At 47.7% G+C, this 17,903-nt stretch overlaps 1 protein-coding gene across 9 annotated transcripts in view; it reads right to left on the bottom strand.

Moving 5' to 3' along the window:
• The window catches only part of LOC139059127 (beta-adrenergic receptor kinase 1-like), a 56,843-nt gene continuing 38,940 nt past the window's right edge, over positions 1 to 17,903 (bottom strand). For 2 of the 9 annotated variants that reach the window (XM_070537059.1, XM_070537057.1), the window contains 2 exons: positions 17,773 to 17,867; positions 1,409 to 1,626 (listed from right to left, as the gene is read on the bottom strand). In XM_070537059.1, coding sequence (XP_070393160.1) covers positions 1,476 to 1,626; positions 17,773 to 17,867 — 246 coding nt within the window. In that variant the 3' untranslated portion in view covers positions 1,409 to 1,475. Of the gene's footprint in view, positions 142 to 1,408; positions 1,627 to 10,357; positions 10,498 to 14,424; positions 17,037 to 17,772; positions 17,868 to 17,903 lie in introns of those variants that run through there. The other 7 variants (XR_011513938.1, XR_011513937.1, XR_011513941.1 and 4 more) reach the window with 7 other exon arrangements.

The raw sequence follows: 17,903 nt of genomic DNA, 5'->3' as shown, positions 1-17,903 counted from the left end.
TCCGGGCAGCAGTCCCCAGATGCAAGCCAAGGTGAGCGCTTTGAAGCGTGCTGCGTCGTCTCCGCCTTGCGGCTGCGCCGGCGTTGCAATCGGGGCGTGAGCTTCCCTCGTCCCACTCGGCACAACGGCACCGCCGATGACCTGCGTCCGATTGATGGTCGTTGCATTTGAAGGGGCAGTGCTTGAGCTTTCGTCCTACCTGAGATGATCTCTATAACTGCAGTATGAGTGAAATAAAAGTAAAAACTAATTCGGATCCATTCTCAGCGTGGACCTCGGCTGGCGTCGGTGCATTCGTTCGTGGCCGCGCGATAATCAGTTGCCATCGCGGTCGAAATGGACCTCGATATATGGTCGGCTTAAATGTGGGCATCCTCTTAACGTGCGCGTCGTAAAAGACTTTGAATTTGAATTTTATTTCTCGTTCATTCAAACCAGGGTGGGCTACGACTAAAGGCATAAATCCTGACAAAGGTCTCAGCCCTCGCAAATGACAAGTACGACAGCAGAGTACATACATACGCATCATTTTGCAAATTCCAACAGCGTTGATTACAAGGAGAAATCATGGTAGTAATGTGTATAATCGTTATATTCAAATTTCTTCAAATATATAGACCAACATACAGCAGCAGCATACGTACAACAAAAATTTCTTGCATCCTAATTGTGTGCTAAAGTTATACAAAATACAAAAATACAAAAACTTCATCAGGCTTATAGAGCCATGTATAGCAACAGCATGCGCACAAAAAAATACATCACATCCTAACTGTGTGCTAAAGTTATGCGAAATAAAATGAAAATAATAACTCGAAACTGGATATGCACACCTTCAAACATAGTTGTCTTAATACAAAGATGCAAAAAAAAGAAATCATGTCAGGTGGATCCTGAAAATAAGATATATGCAATTGATGGCAGAAACATTTTCCTTTTATAAGCTCATTTATTCAATTTCATAGTATACATCCTCTCTATGTAACCAATCTTGTATTACTTTTTTAAATGTAGTTGAAGTTTTAAGGGTGTATATTCACTGCATCTGTTCGTTATTTCGGTGGACTGTTCGCCAAATGTATGCTTTCAGTTATTTTTTGGTCTAGGTTGTGCGCTGTGTAGCAAGAAATTTTCCTTTTCTTTCTATTAGACGTTCTTGATCCAGAGTGGTTACATTCACTCCTTTGCATGCCTGAGTTCTTTTCTTTCTAGAAAAATTTCCATATAGTATACGCAGTCCGCTCACAGCATGTCGTATTTCTGGAACAGTGGCACTATTAGTAAATGTGCGAAACACCTACAGTCTCTTTTTTTTTGCATGTTAGGGAATAATTATTTTCGGTAAGGTAACCAATTTCATGTAATTTGTTCTGGTGGTTGTACCCCAAAGCAATATTGCGTAGCAAGATTTTGAATAAATGAGTTCATTAGAGGGTTCTTTTTTTCTCAGCCCCGGCGGGATCAGGTGTGAAATTTTATAGATTCCGTGCCAGGAGGCGGCAGCACTTGTTCATACAGTTGGGTTTAGCTTTGTCATACAGACTTAACATCATGCGTATGTACAGTCGGCTCTTGTCCTTTGCTTGTCTGGGCAGTTGAAGTGTCGGTACTTGAGTCAGTATCACCCTGCGCCAAAATAAAGCAAACCGAAAGTTCAGGTATGAACAAAACTATTGTAACTGCGTCCTAGCGAAACACGCACTGCTCACCGCAGGAACTGCTTGCATAAAAGCGGTTCAGTGTGGCATTTCCGCCATGTCTGTACGCATTGGGAGGCCATAGAGGCGAGGGCAGACTTGTGCTCTGAAAGCCAATCATTATCACTAGCTGTCGGTAGTGTATAGAATGCCAATTCTCCATGAGACCCCGTTCAGCAGAGAAAAACCCCGCATCTTAGAATCCAGACGGAATCCGTGGATTCTGCAGTACATAACAAGGCTTGCTTATGGCTAGATGGAATATCATTGGTGCGAAAGATCGCTGCATAATATTAGAAGACAGGACAACACACTTGTTCTCATGATCGTCTCCCGTTGTCTCCTCTCCCAAAGCTACGCATAGCTGTTTCGCCCCCATTCTTAATCCTGCATGTCAGCCTCGTACTACAGCATGCAGTCGTACCCGTTGCCTTCCGCCATCACGCGGATCAGTCAAAGTCCTATGTTCCGTGGCTCACCGCCAGCGGGCTTCGAACTCCTCGCCAACATGCTGAGGCATGGCGCCGCTACGTAATTCGCCATCAACGCCTGAGCACCGACGCATCATGCGACACCAGCTGTAGTCGTGCTGCCCGTCGTCACCTCGTCTAGGGCTGCCACTGCAACACAGCAGCCAAGGCAGCACGCCGCAGGCGTGCCATGCTGGAGAAAGTCACGCCCGCGGCATTGTATATGTGATGTGTTTTTCTTCAATATGTAATGTATCTTTGATATGTGTATTTTTCTTTCACTGTTTGTTGATTACACTTTTTACTGATTGTTATTTTTTACGCGCATGTTTTTTATTTCACTGTTTCCTGACAAGCTGCTCTGAAATATCAGGGTGAGGAATCCCGTCAAGTTGCTATTTCAGCAGCTTTTAATTCCTGTCCTTGCATCTTTCTTTACTGTTTCATTTTAGTTATCTTTTCTTGTGTAACCACTATCATTGTATATGAATATCGCATCATTGTATTTTAACATACCATTGTGTGAAAAACAATGCTCAATAATCTACAACTGAAACTGAAACTGGCAGGTTTTTTTTTTTTTATCTTGTGGCAACGAAGGATATGATACAGGGGCGGGGCGTCTGCACGTGCTTCACTGCAGGGAGTTGTTCGCGGCAGCATTTGACAGAACATTTCGTTTCTTGGAACGAACACTGAATCAGCTTAGCTTCCACGAGCGGCGCATCTGCTAAAACGCGGGAGGGAAAAGCAGAAAAAGATATGACGTAATACCACGTGAAGTAATTTGTCTTGTTTTGCTATTGCAAATACACTTAAAACTCGATCTGACGAAACCCGACTTTACAAAGTTCCCCATTTAACTAAGAAATTTACATTCCCTGGCAGGTACTCATAGGGTTTAGCGTTATCATCAAACCAAATTAACGAAAGAAACTTGGCCGAATTCGATTTAACGAAGTTTTTTCCCAAATAGAGTAAAAATAAGCGGCGATTTCTTTCTAATTTTGGCACTGGCAGGGACTTCTTCAAACGTGCTCTCCAAAGCTATCGCGTTAAAACATCTAGACGCCATGGTCACATCCCTAGCTTTATTTTGACGTGGCTGCACGGAACAGCCGACTCAACACCGCCTCGGTATAGGGCGGCGGTGGTTAGTTATTTCACTGTTTATGTGCCGGCGGCTGGATTAACGGCAAATACAATGCCGCGGTAGCCTTTGCGTGTCTGCGTGTCACTGCGTTACAATTTCAGATTTCGAAAGACCGAAAAATTGCTTTCTCGATTCGACGAACTTCCCGATTTAACGAAATAATTTGAGTGTAGTCCAAACTTCACGTCAGCTGCATTGTGTTATTGTTTTCGCTTCCCAGCTTAAGCTGTATACTAACGCGTATGAGAATGTGGAACTTCTTTCAGGAGAATGCTTAGTTTTGCGCGCTTTGCATCAGTAACGTTCCATTCAGTGTCATTTATAAAGGAGGGCCGACATGCATATCTCGATACGCATTTGGCGCGTCGAACTGTGTCCCGGCGACGCACCGCCGCCTTATACTTACCGCAGTGCTTTCTCCCGCCGCTCATCTCCTCTCCACTTTGTGGCTTTCGTAACGTGCTCTCTCAGTTTTATTGGTTAGCTGTAGGCACTGAAATACGCGGCGGCGCGTGCACGGGGAATGTATACTCCGTTCCACGCATAGCAGTCAACGCTGTGGAGGCTAGCGAGACTTCTTGCAGTGGCTTCGCTCGCACTTGGATGTAGTTCGATGTTTCTTGACCGCACTTTTGCGCAACTGTTGTTTATATAGGCTCAGTAATAAACGAAACAAGTTTTAATGCTTCAAAATAAACAGGCTGTTGTATGCGGCTGCTCACGCCTTGTTTTAGAACTTTAAATTTTTTTTCTCGTTTGCTCTTTTCCGTTTTTTTTTTCCTTTTTTTTTTGCAACCCATCGCGAGGAGCCTCACGTTCGCTCGTGCGAGCGAACGCTGCTGGCGCGCAGCGAAGCGCGGACGGAAAGCGCGGAGTGATAACGTTTCTTGACCGAACTTCTTGCGTGGCTTCCACAGCGTTGACTACTATGTATGGAACGGAGTATAGGCGTCGCATGAATATACGCAAGAATATACGCGTCGGCGTTAGGACGTCGGCACACCGTTCGTTCTCGCCCTTGCATGCGACAACGAACTGCGCCTGCCGGGCAGTCGGTTAGGTGCGTGTCGTCTAATTATGTGCAGCTAAGAACAATCGCGATATGCTCACTGCGGCGCCAGGAGTGTCCGGGAGCGCGATCGCAGTGTTCTCGGCGTCGAGAAAGGACTCGGGCGCTAGGCAAAGTACTTATACATGCATTCATAATTGGCACACGGGTCATGCAGTGCGATGCTGGCGATAAGCCTTGTGCTTCAATGCGGCGTTTCGTGTCACGTGCGTTTGGGGGCACGTAAACAAGTGCAATTATACCACTGTAGCTTACTGATAGCGCCAGCGCCGACCTTGACACGTATATATGCCTTTATTTCCATAAACATACAATTTATGGGGGATTTAAGAAAAAAGTTGCTCGCAGCAACTTGACGGGCCTTAAACCCCGTCTGAGGGTAGCAGCAGAAGGCACAGGCACTGATTCAGGACCGACGAAAACAATATATCAGCGAAGAAAATGGCAAGTTGGCTTAGACATTATGCCAGCAAACAGAAATGCAATGTAAAAAAACATTAAAAACCAGTAACCAACAAGTACGTGATGGTTACTGCCAATGGCGTACAGAAGTATCTAATTCGCCGCAAATATATTTTTCCAGCTGGATTGCATGCTACTGCGCGGGTGCTGCAGGTAGAGCTGCGAGTATTTTTAAAGCCCCCGATAGCCTTATAGCTGGACTACACGTACTTTGTACTTGTTCCAGGTATCTGGAAGGTATTGAGAAGGCGCAAGTATTTAATTGTCTGACGAAAAATTTGGGCCAATTCCGAAAGCAGCGCAGTCGGACACAGCGTTTCGAAGCGCTGTCACAAGGATCGAATGATGTGAGAAACTGGCACGTAATGCATGCGTCATACGTTTCAAACGGCGATCGTGGTCTAATGCTTAGAAAATTGGGCCGCTGTGCTGGAAGGCAATGGTTAAATGCCACTATCAGGTCAGGCATTTCATTACAGCTGGACTTCACCCACTGTGGAAGCATCTAAAACAAAACTCGAGGTTTGTTGAGCGAGCGCGTCACAGTCTGCACGGTGTGACAAGTTTGCGAGAGATAAGAGGCATAAAAAAAAACACTTGAGGGAGCTCGTTCCGGCGTTCTTGATAGAAGAACCACCTAGAGTATGTGCATTTCATTAGGCAATGTTCCTCTTTTAAAATAACATTTTCACAGTCTTGATTGTGCAAACTCGTCTGCATACTATTTTGTTATTTACTCATTGTTTTTTGAATGAAGAATAAACTGAAGCTGAAACTGAAACTGAAATCCGCTCTTACGTTCCGGCCCACAAACGCCGCTCTCGTAACATTATTTGCCGCTGCTCGCTTGCTACGATTACTGGACACTCACTATGGCGCACATTGCTTGATCCCCATCCGGCCGCTTCTACTTCTACCGGAGGGAGTGGCGGTGGAGTTGTTGCTACAGCCCCACCAGCCCCCAGTGCTATTATTCGAGCTGCCGCCGGGCCTTCGTCGCAAGAATCTACAGCCATGGGCTTCCAAGACATCTCGGAAGATCACCATGAAAACCCTGCCATTATGGAAGAGGACCTTTCGCAAGGGACGCCAACAGAATGTCCTTATTCCAATTGGTCTTTACAGCTCAAGCGAAGAACGAAGAAGAAGCTCGCCAGAGGCGAACAAGTGTGCGTGGCAGGCAGGGTAATCTCTCCGCTATCAACCTCCTCCGCCACCGCGTTATCATCAACATCCTACGCAGCTGCAGGCGCTGGGGCACCAAAGAAGCCTTCTTTTAAAAAGAGGCGACGACTCCCCCCCCCCCCCCCCCCCCCCCCGCCTCCCTGCCACGTAGCGGCTTCAAATTCATCATTCAACCCAAGAAAGGCCTTCAGGTGGAGAGTTTTAGCAACCACCAAATCTCGAAAGCCGTCTCGGCCACCTGCAGAGGGAAAGTTAACGATTCCCATTTCATCGTGCGCTTGAGACCCGGTTCCAACATAATTATTGTTAGTACCCTAGATCCAGGAGGTCGCGGATACTGCGCGCAAGATCACGCGGATTGTGTTGGGCGGCTACCTTTACGAAGCCAACTCTTACGTTGCGGCACCGGACGGAGTGGCCCGAGGCGTCATTAATGGAATCGACCCGGATACCTCGCCCGAGGAGCTTATGACTCAGCTAAGGGTGAGGACCCAAGGCGTGGAAATCGTGCAGGCCCGCATGCTGGGAAAGACCAAGACGGCCATGATCACGTTCAGCTCTCACGTAGTTCCACGATACGACTACTACTACGAAGGGGAGGCCGAGTGCCACCCCTACAAGCCCGCAAAACAAATATGTTACGTGTGCCAGCGCATGGGACACCGATCAGACGTTTGTCCTACCCCGAACGTCAAGATCTGCCTCGCTTGCGGGACGCACGACCCGACGGACGACCACGAGTGCTCACTCAAGTGCGCCGTCTGCGGCGAAGCCCACGCCACGGGGTCTCGCGAGTGCAAGCAAAAGCTAAAGAATAACAGCACTACCACCAAAAAACATCCTCCACCCGGAAGGAGGAAAGAAGACGACGACAATGATGGCGGAAGGCCAAGGCGAAGCGGCCTGCGGTGCTTCAGCTCGGAATCCTCGGCGAGCTGCTCAAGGTCCCGGTCCCGAATGGGCCTTGAATTTATAACCAACCTCCTCCAACCAACCCGAGTAGGCAACCGTGTAAGTCGAAACACGTTTCCAGACCTGTCATTTGTCAAAAATGTAAGGGAATACTCATAGGCGCACCTGGGCGAAACATTGGGCAGCGCCGTGTTTGTCTCCTCCTCATTCTGGTCCTGCCGTTTAGCGCTGTTTGAATTTTAATGATCACTACATCCTCAGCATTTCGGTATCTACGCCGAAACCCCCCAGCCGAAAACGGTATAACGGACATAGCGGAATGGGTGCAGCACCTCCGCGACGCCCACATTCAAACCACTAAAACCATCCAGCGCACGGTCGAGACGCCCGAAGTCGACCGCCGGCTCTTACACCTGTGGGAAGCCCGTGAGGGCCTCCTCAAACGGTGGTAGCGACAGCGGTTAAACCGGAAACCGGAAACCGCCGCTCAAGGGTACCCTGAGTACGGCGCAGACGTGGGCCATCCTACGTTGCCTGACCGAGCCCGACAAGGCGAAATCGAAAACCAGTCGAACGCTTCTAGAAATCGCTCACAAGTTACCCGAAAACGACCAGGATCTGATTGACACCCTAAAAACCAGATAACTGGGTAGCGACCCCATACGACCCTGCCTCCTAAAATACGAAGGAGAAGCAAGACCAGAACTGGACGCTCCCATCACGGAGGAAGAGGTGTATGCCGCGGCACGAGCCTCACAGCGCAACACTGCTCCCGGAGTTGACAAAAATCACCAATGTCATGATTACAAGCCTGAGGCCGATGCACATCCAGGACTTGACCGAATACCTAAACGAGGAACTCTGGAGCAAGGGCCACGTACCAAACGAGTGGAAACACGCGGAAATCGTGACCATTCCCAAACCCGGCAAAAAGCCCGCGATCGACGCCCTGCGTCCCATCTCGCTGACTTCGTGCCTCGGCAAGCTGTACGAGAGGGTCATCAAAACTCGCCTCCAACATTACATAGAGGACGGTGACCTCTTCCCGCACACGATGCTTGGCTTCAGGCCGGAACATTCTGCGCACGATGCGTTCCTAATCCTAAGGGAAGAAGTTCTCAAGGGCACCCTGAAGGGAGGAGAACACCTCCTGCTCGCACTCGACCTAAAAGGGGCCTTCGATAACATCTCTCACGAGGCCATGCTCAAGGGACTGAACGACATCAGCTGCGGGGAGTGCATCTTTAATTACGTTAAATCGTTCCTGACGGGCCTGACGGCAAGCATCGGAATAGGCCAGACTTGACCGGATACGATCGACGCGCCGAACAAAGGAACACCGCAAGGAGCGATAGTCTCCCCGATTCTCTTCAACGTCGCGAGGCTAGCGCTGACCAAAGAGCTGCGGAAGATCCCCGACCTAGGTTACGCCCTGTATGCAGACGACATCACGCTCTGGGCAACCAAGGGCTTCCTAGCGCGAAAAGAGGCGACCCTTCAAGAGGCCGCGACGGCCGTGGACAGATTTGCGGCACCGAGCGGGATGCGTTGCGCGCCCGAGAAGTCCGAGGTGATACGAGTGCACGGAGGAGGAATCTACAAATCCCCCGGCCCTATCGGCCCTATCGGCCCTATCGGCCCTATCGGCCCTATCTTGTGGGCCAGAAAATCACGGAATGCAATAAGGCTAGAATTCTGGGTTTTTGGATCCAGAGCAACCTGAAAGCCTCCCACACCATCCAAACCCTAAGGTCTGCCACCAACCAGATCTCGCGGATTATCAAACGAATGACAAAAGGCCGCAAGGGCATGCGAGAAGAGGGCACGCTTTGCCTCGTCCAGGCTCTGGTGATCAGCAGAATAACGTATAGCATGCCGTATCACTACCACTCACTAAACAAACGCGACCAAGAACAAGTCGATGCCATCATCAGAGGTGCGTACAAAACAGCCCTGGGTCTCCCTGTCACCACCTCAAACGAGAAGTTAGCGGCCCTCGGGACCCACAACACCTTCGCTGAGCTGTCGGACGCGGTTATGGCCTCGCAAAAGGCCAGACTACAGGACACGGCGGCGGGCAGAGCCATCCTCCACCGGAAAGGAACGGCAACGGAGCTCCGTGCCCTCGATGGGCAACGATCACTCCCGCCTGAGGTCAGAGGCAAGAACAAGGCGAACCCGATACCGAAGCATATGAGTCATGAATTCCACGAAGGACGACGCAAGGCTCGCGTCATAGCACCGACAATTCAAGGCTGACCCGTACGTAACGTACGTGGACGTGGCGGCGTGCCCTGTAGGGGGCCTCATCGCGGTAGCCGCCGTGAACTGGAGAGACAACTCCTTGACCCTCGCGGCCTCCGTAAGGGCATAGACCCCAACTGCTGCTGAGACCATAGCCGCGGCGCTGGTAATAAAGCAAGAAGACACGGTAGGCAAGGAAGTCCATGCCGTTACCGACTCGCAACACACCTGCCGTAAATTTACCAACGGACGAACACCGCTGCTGGCGGCTCAGATTCTAGGCCCGAGGCTGCAAGAATACCATCAGATCACGTGGACGCCAGGCCACGCGGGTCTGGAGGGGAACGAAAGGGCGAACGCCCTAACTCGAGCGCTAATCAACCGAGCGGGGCAAGACCAATCGTCTCATCAATCCCCACCGTTTACCTTCATGCCCCTGCCATCTAATTACTGCGACCGACTCGACATCCAACAACTCAACCGCAGGATTTATCCTCCGCCTCACAGAAAGATCAGCACTGAAGATGCAGTAGCTCTCCGACTTATTCAGACCAACACATTTCCAAACCTACACAGATGCAGTAAAATGCTCCCACATACATATCGCGGCATCTGCCCCTAGGTGTGGCGACACGCGCCCTACGCTCTTTCACCTCTCGTGGGGGTGCGAGGACAAACCTCAACACAAAGACCCCTAGCACGTCATTTGAGCGGTGGGAGGTACAGCTGACCGGCGATACCCTGATGGGACAAGAAGCTCTCGTCCAGCAAGTACGTCGAGCAGCCATGGCTAGTGGAGTCCTGGAATGCGGACACCACCCACTCGACCTCAAGAGCAACCACTTCGATGGTCGAAAAAATGTGTTTTCTCTCTCTCTCTCTCTCTCTCTCTCTCTCTCTCTCGAATGCTTAAGAATATTCACGCGTGATATTATTAGAGCATCACCGTATGTAAAAGACTGTGAAACATCCACATCCAACGAATAAATTTTCACTTCATGATCAACTGATAAACATAAATCAAGACACAAAATGTAGCATTGCGAGACATCCTTATCGAGCATACAACGTATAGGCAAACTGATGTATAGGCCGCCGTAGTCTCCAATGTAGTTCTATCCAGGAAGTTAGGACACTGCGTGGTTTCAAGAAGCGCGGGGCTTACTTGTTGAGGCCCCTCGGGCTGCTGCTTCTGGGTTGAGCTGGGTTTTGGAGGCATCACCGTATCTCTAGGAGCCATGTTCCCGCGGCGACATTTAGGACCACGGCGCGTGGAATCTCAAGAGCAAACTTCTTCTTCTCGTTCTTCCACGCAAAAAAAAAAAGAACGTTCAGGCCGTGAAAAAAACAGATAACGCACTGGTTCACAAGAGACGGAGATACTACAATATTGAATTAGAGGACAGAATGACAGTATGAACACAACCACGTGCATTATTTATTTTAATCAAGAGTTTCAACCAGAGCGTGTTGCATTGGCAACCGCTCTGGTTAAGGTGTTAAGAGAGTTAAGGCTGCTAGTGTTATGGGCAGTATATATTATAAATTACAATAAACACTCGACTGAATGAACACCCATGGGGTCAAAGAAACTAGTCGTGAGGTCAAAACAACTTCCGGCCGCTGGAAGAGATTTCGCTTCACGCCGATTCTGATTTCTGAAACCAGGATAGACAGATTTAGCAACTTGTCTGCACTCTGAAGTTTGGGCATTTGTTTCACGAAAACATGTCAACGTATCAGTCTCTCGTTTAAATGGGAAAATAAGCTAGTGTATTTTGTAATAGGACGACTCGACTAGGCAGGAGTTGTGCCCCTTCCGGTTGCCAGCCTGCTTCTCGCTTTCCCTTTCCTGACATGTGTATGTATGTTTTAAATTATTAATAATAACAATAATTTCGAAATACCGGCATGCCTGTATCCATTCCATTGCACATATTTGTGAATTGCATAACTATATAATAAATAATTTACAAACCTTCAAAAGGAGTCGGAAGGTGTGCTTTCCAAATCAAAATGCAATCGTCGAAGCAAGGTGAGGAGATGTTACCGAGCGAGAAGAACAAGGGGATCTGAATGGATCGATTCTTTGCTAGTCGCAATCAAACGTGGACAACGAAGCCAGATAAAACATAGCGTAAGGTAATTGTTGTGTTTAACTGATATGTAGAAACAATTAAAGTAGTAGAAAATGAAAGTGGAGGGGGTTTAACCTGCAACAATTAAGCTCCCTCGCCGCCATCCTTCCGGCCACTTTCTACGGTATTTGTTTACAAATCTAGCCCTTGGGGTGTTAGCGAGCGCCGCTCTCTGCCAAGGCGGCGGACATGAAAAGTTCTTTTAACAGCAGGCGTGACGTATCACGTAAGCTTGTAGTCGGGCGACTGGCCAATAAATCCCAATATGCTACGTCACGGCATAAAGACTGCCAAATTCGTGGCTCTCGCTATGCAATGAGTGAACACGGAAGGCTTGACGCCTGTTCTCGGTCCCTCCATTTGTTGGATGTAGGGACCGGGCAAACTTGTTGGATCGAATCCAACAATGTTTACTCTGATTAAGTATGGACGCGGAAAAAATAACAGATAAACAACACATTCAAGTACAATTAAACTATTATTATCTCGACAAAAATTTCAGGTCGTAAAAAGTTACAGGTGTAGCTCCGCTCGGTGGAGCTACAACTGCGTCCTAAGCCATCGAGGATAACGGAAGATGTTACCAGGTTGACTACCAGTCATGCTCTATAAGTTCCCGCGCCAGCCTACTGCAATATAGTTTAGCTTCTTGCACGTTAATCTTCAAAGCAATCTTAAACTTTCATATTCACATCATATCTTTCTTGTTGTAAGTAAACGATACCCAACAACAGTAGCGTCATGTTATCCTATTTTTGTGAAGTCCGATCTGATCGATCTGCATTTTGCCGATTAAGGCAAGTTTCCAAACCGCTTGAGTACTGTTTGTTGGGAAGCGGATATAGTAGTAAAATTGACAGGTCAATTTACACAAACTCCTTATGAAAAATTGGTAATGTCATCAACATTACTGACAAGAATTGTATGAAGTGCGCATACTATAGGTACATTTCCGTTTAATGTCGAAGTATGCTTCAATGCCAATTTTGTCATTAGTATCTTATCACAAAAGACTTAATTAGCATTTTTAGAAATGCTACAAATTTCAGTTGCCTGGGATATTAGTCGGCAAATCTAAAAGAAGAACTTGAATGGTAGCGCAGCGGAACTCCAGAAAGCTATCGCTGACTTTGATAATAATCGGCAGCGGTTTCAACCAGAACTTTGCACTGCGAAAATGAGTCCCTAACTCTACGTCACACCAGCTTTCTTTGGTTTTCCTTAGTACAAAACATTTCAACAACCCAATTTCAGGCTCATATACATGGATTCGAAACAGCCCGAAAAGCGTGAATGAACAGGACAAAGCAAGGACAAAAAGGACACTAACATGTACTGCGCATAACGCAGAGGGGAGTTCAAATACACTTGTGTACTTAAAGTTGTACGTTAAAAAGAAGTTGGTCAAAATTATACCGGAGTCTCTCAGGGCGGCGTACCTCATAATCATATTGTGCATTTGACACATAAAACCGTAGAATTTAACTTTAATTTTAATTGAGACTACTGTGGTGAGTGCGCTGACATGATTCTTGCTCTCCATACGCCACCACCACATAACCGCTGACTTCATTATCTCGTAGTGAGCGAGTGCAATAGTTTGAGTAAAAAGCAGGGAGTGGAACGCTACCTTCACTGCGGAAGAATTCTGCTGTACCTGCAAATTGAAGTTCAGAGCCGAAGGAATCACTGAAGTCGGCTGTGCCGTACTTCCCACGGACCCCTTTTTTGCCGCCTTTACACTGTTTGTATAAATGCTGCATACTATTTATCTTCGTTTCATCTCTGCAGGGAACGAGTAATGTGTAGCGCCTACATACTCGCCATCCATCACCATTGCGCAGCATAGCAAACACCGAGGATCTCGGAAGCTCGGCTCGGAAGCCACGAGCAAGAACACGCTCTCGCTCTCGGCCGGTCTGGGCGCCACATCCGTCGCTCCGCTTGTCCTCGAGTTTCCGCATAAACCTGAGGATGACGCTATACGCAACGTAGCCCGCCGTCGTGTCGTTCCTTGTGGTGACGAATGCGACAACCCCGTTACGCTTCGCTCAATCAGCCCTGCCGGAGCCAGGGCAGTGTTGTCGCTTCCGCGGAAGAGCGTTGTGGGCACATACACTAGCGTTCCTGCCGAGTAGGAACGTGGCGCATACGTGGCGCAAACGCGGCTCAAACGTGGTGCATACATTTGTCTGCGCCGGAACGGACAAGAAGTGTGAAGCTAAATCTATCTAATCCGGATTCCTTTGCGAGCTAACAAACGCCGACGGCTTTTTGTCGTGATGCTATTCCGGGCACTTCCTAATTCCGCTATATTGTCAAATCCCGTAATGGCGACGTTTAGAACCAATTAGAAGCGCCCAGAGGGCTGCAACGGCCTCTCCGATTGGCTCAAAATGTCACCACTATAGAACTTGGCAAGATGGCGGAATTTAACACAGAATTTAACAATGTCCAAAATAGCACCCTTGGTCTCGTCTCCTGCAGCGTTCAGATGATGATGACACTTTAGTGGCATCCCCATTGAAACGGGATGATGACAAATGGTCCCCTAGCCTGCTTGAGTTAATCAGGTATGCTATGCATGCATTTCACTGTATTATTTTTTTGCATACATCTCCTTAATCTTCTTTTCTCATCCTCAAAACTTCTCTATCCTGTACCGCTGCCTATGCCTATAACGGATCCGGTCTTAACCTCTTCTCTGTTTTTTTTTTCACCAATACTCGAAAGAACTCTTGCTTATCACGGCTGCTGACTGGTTGATGCTTCCGTCCACTTCAAATGTAGGTGCTCCTGGAAGGTGTACGTTATTTATGGTTCTCTATTTACTCGCCGAAACATTACAGAGAGAGCAGGGGACCCTTTACCCCACCACATAATTCCCTTTACCGAGGAGATGCTGTTGCGTGGCGACAGCTGCAAACTAATTCATTTCCCTCTCCTCTTTTTCTTCACCTCTCCCACCCCACACAATATCCTGTCCCTACTGTGCAGCAAAGCCCACAGTATATCATTGCACCTGGGATTGCCCTCACCCTCCGGGTTACTCCCCTATTTCTTCATCTTCACCTACCTCCCGGGAGACTGCGCTGACCATCTTAGACCCGCAAGAGCAGCGACGGCTGATCTGGTGGGCACGCGGAGGGGCGCGAGCCAATGGGTCCCTGAACTAAGGGCTTCACCCTACGAGGAAGTCTCCCTACATCATTAGAAATAAATGTTCTCTCTCTCACTGGGTGACCCCCTTCGCATTCCATTAGCGTGTCCAGAGTGTCTTCGAATTTTTGCTGCAGCATGCACACGAGTCGTGTTGCGAATATTTGGTTCGATATGTTTTTGTCCTTATAGGCAACTAGTTCGAGCCTCAAATAGCAAGGAATTGCCCTATGTGTTATCGTACAGACTTTCCTTTCCAATTTCTCTCGTCTCATTTTTTAAAATTTCCATGGTCTTCTTTTATTTCCATTCTTTGCATCCAGTTCGCAGTCTCAGCCTCTAGCAGCAGCCTTCGCACGCGCTGGGAAGCCGCGCTGCTCAGTCCCTCCCTCGAGGACAACTATGGGCCGTCCAGCGGGCCAAGGATTCCGCCAGGACCCACGAACCGGCCGTCACTTAGGCGGGGCCTTTGGCCCTCCCCACCAACTCGCAGGGCACACAATAATGTTAGTTCCTCCTCCTCCTAGTTTTCTCTTTGCACTTTCAATTACCCTGTACTCGGTTGCCAACATGACTTCCTCCAACCTGTGTCCACGCTTTCCAGGTACCAATACTTGTGCACTTCAGCCGTCCATTTACCTTGATCTATGTTCCCCGGTCTTTCTTCAACTGCAAGGCCTGCAAAGCTGCTGGCGCCGTTTCTCCTTTCGCCAGGGCTTCGAGACACCTTCAGCGCAAGGCTAAGCCTTGCTATTGTTTTGAATGCTTCACTCTTCTGTCTAAACTGTCATTTTTTTTTCTTTAGAGCCAAACTGTTAGTGCGGCTTGAAGCTGTAGAAAACCTTATGTACGTGCGTGTTCTCACACTAGAAAACCTTATGTGCGTGCGTGTTCTCACATTCTCCTAAAAAATATGATGATGTGCAGACAAATTTTGAAGTGTCTGGTAACTAGGGTTTGAATGGAAATTGATAAACCCTCTTTCACGCACGGAAAAACACGCAACCTATTGGGCTACAGAAATCTGAATCGGGAGTTTTTCAAGTTGCTATACATTTTTCTCATTGACACTTTTCATTTAATTATAATATTTGAGAATTTGGTTGAGGCTAATTATGTAATTAGACGGAATTCAAAAAATAATCCAAGTATCCCCAAGCGACGCCAAACAACATTACCTAGGTTCTGTTCATCTACGTGGGCTTTGCATTTTTAAACCTTGGTGCATGAAGTTGGGATGCCCTGCATGTATATATATAATCGCGCGCGCACCTTTTTTTTCTCTTTGACACTCCTAATGCTAGCTAATTAAAACAGCACGTACTCCTAATGCTAGCTAATTAAAACAGCACGTAGGATCTGGTAACTGCGCGAGAAGACTGGACACACACGCCGGAAACGCTTTTGTAAACATGACCGCACCTCCTTGCGTAACGTAGAATGCAGAATGTAAGATTTTGATGACGCATATAATTGCATAATTCCGTCCAAATTCCATTTGTAGTTGAGCATATGCATTTAATTCAGTGTGCACGATCCCTCACCGACTGTTATGACCAGAAATCATCCACAGAGCACCTGATTCGTCTTAGGCGCAGAAGTAATATGTCGATAAAACACACTTATGTAATGCGATGCAATCTTTTTTTTTTCGTAAATTAGGTCAACTGAAAAATGAAAGTAGGGATTGTAATAATAAATCTACAGTTGCACAGCCTTCCTACCTTGAACATTTGTGGTCAGAAAGTTGAAATAGCTTGAACGAGGCAGTAGTAGTAGCGCATTGGATTGGAACATAAGACAGCATATCGTTGACATTCGTGAAAGCCTTTACGCCCTCACTGACGCGATCTCGCTCGGTCGTTGTATTTAGGCTACGTAATTACGGGAAAGTGCACGCAAGTTCAAAGGAAGCTGCTAACAACACGTAGCAAGCCTCGACCGTCTGCAACGTGACACGTTCCCTATATTTGATAACACGACGCAACCTGCCCATAGTAATGTGCACTCACGAGCACGTTGTCAATACCCTTCAATCGATAACTTTCAGCGAAGTCGACAATAGCAACTTTACCGTCACTTTTCGTTCGTACATGGGAACGCGGAACATCTTTCGCTACATTGACGTGGAGGTGCAGACTGCTGAATGTAATTAGCGAGTGTGCGTTATGCAGCGGGTACGCTGTCCCCCTAGCTCATTGCAACAATACGCAACACCAGGTGGGACCAACGGATGGAACCTCGTGATTCCTCGTTTCCGAAGAACAATGGCGTTCTCCAGTGCAGGCACACTAAATATGGCGTGTCATATGCCACGACACATGAGTGTACGACACGTGCTATAGGGTAATACGGCAGACGCACAGGTCGCAAAACACGTTAAAATAAGGGCGACCATGACGATGATGTAGATGATGATGATGCTTCGGAGACACGGAATGCACACGTCGATGTCAGTTTGCTCTCTTGGGCGATTCGCACCCGTTGGCTCGACATCATAATGACTGGTACCCTCTCGGGATATTTCGGCCCGAGAGGCCTTTCACTCTGAAAGAGAAGGAATTTAGTAAAATAAAATATTAAATAAAGGAAAAGTAACGAAGCAAGTGACGTTTACCTTCCACACCACAATTTTACGATACAGTGGAAAATAGGAGAGCGGCAACTCTACAGGCTCTAATTCGATATCGGCCACTCTGCACTTCAGTTGGGAGTTCTTCCAAACGCCATTCGTAAACAGCACTGACATTGTTACATTCATATCGTAGCCTAATATTATGAACAAATAAAACAAGCACTCGCCTAAGGTTAAAAAAGAGAACAGTTATTCCAATGAAGAACAAAAACAAGTCAGTCAGGCACAAGTCAGTCAGTCTAACTTGCGAACCTTGTTCGCAAGTTAGAGCAAGTCGAGAGGGCCGGAGTGTTTATTCGTTAGCTGGCAAACAGTGCGGATGTTGCCTAAGCCTTAATGTTCCCCGCGGGGACCGGCAACGGTCCCGAAACGTCACTTGTGTGTTTCTGTACATGACAGGCGAGTGCTCATATTATTTTGCGTTGACCTAACATTATACTATGCAAAGGCATTGATGTTACTGCCGATCAACACGGGATATGATAGCGGCAATACTCCTGGATCTTATGCCTATGCGACAAAGTTACACGGTGTGGGTTGAAACACGTAGCATTGACTCTATATACTAGGAGGTAAATGCTGATAAATCCGTGAATGCGCGGACAACAAGCGAGCGCAGTAGCAATATAACGTCTCAAGAGCACTCGCCTGGTGAAGCTGTCCCAGTCAATATGGCGGAAGAACGGGTGCTTCATCACTTCGTAGAAGCCCGTTGAGCGACAGCCCAGACGAAGCCGAGGTCTCTGAAATAATTACGACACCGAAATATATATGTATAA

This window comes from Dermacentor albipictus, chromosome 4 (assembly GCF_038994185.2).
Source record: "Dermacentor albipictus isolate Rhodes 1998 colony chromosome 4, USDA_Dalb.pri_finalv2, whole genome shotgun sequence".
NCBI classification, from domain to species: domain Eukaryota; kingdom Metazoa; phylum Arthropoda; class Arachnida; order Ixodida; family Ixodidae; genus Dermacentor; species Dermacentor albipictus.
Note: the sequence above shows the minus strand (reverse complement) of the source record. Positions and strands in the feature narration are given on the sequence as shown.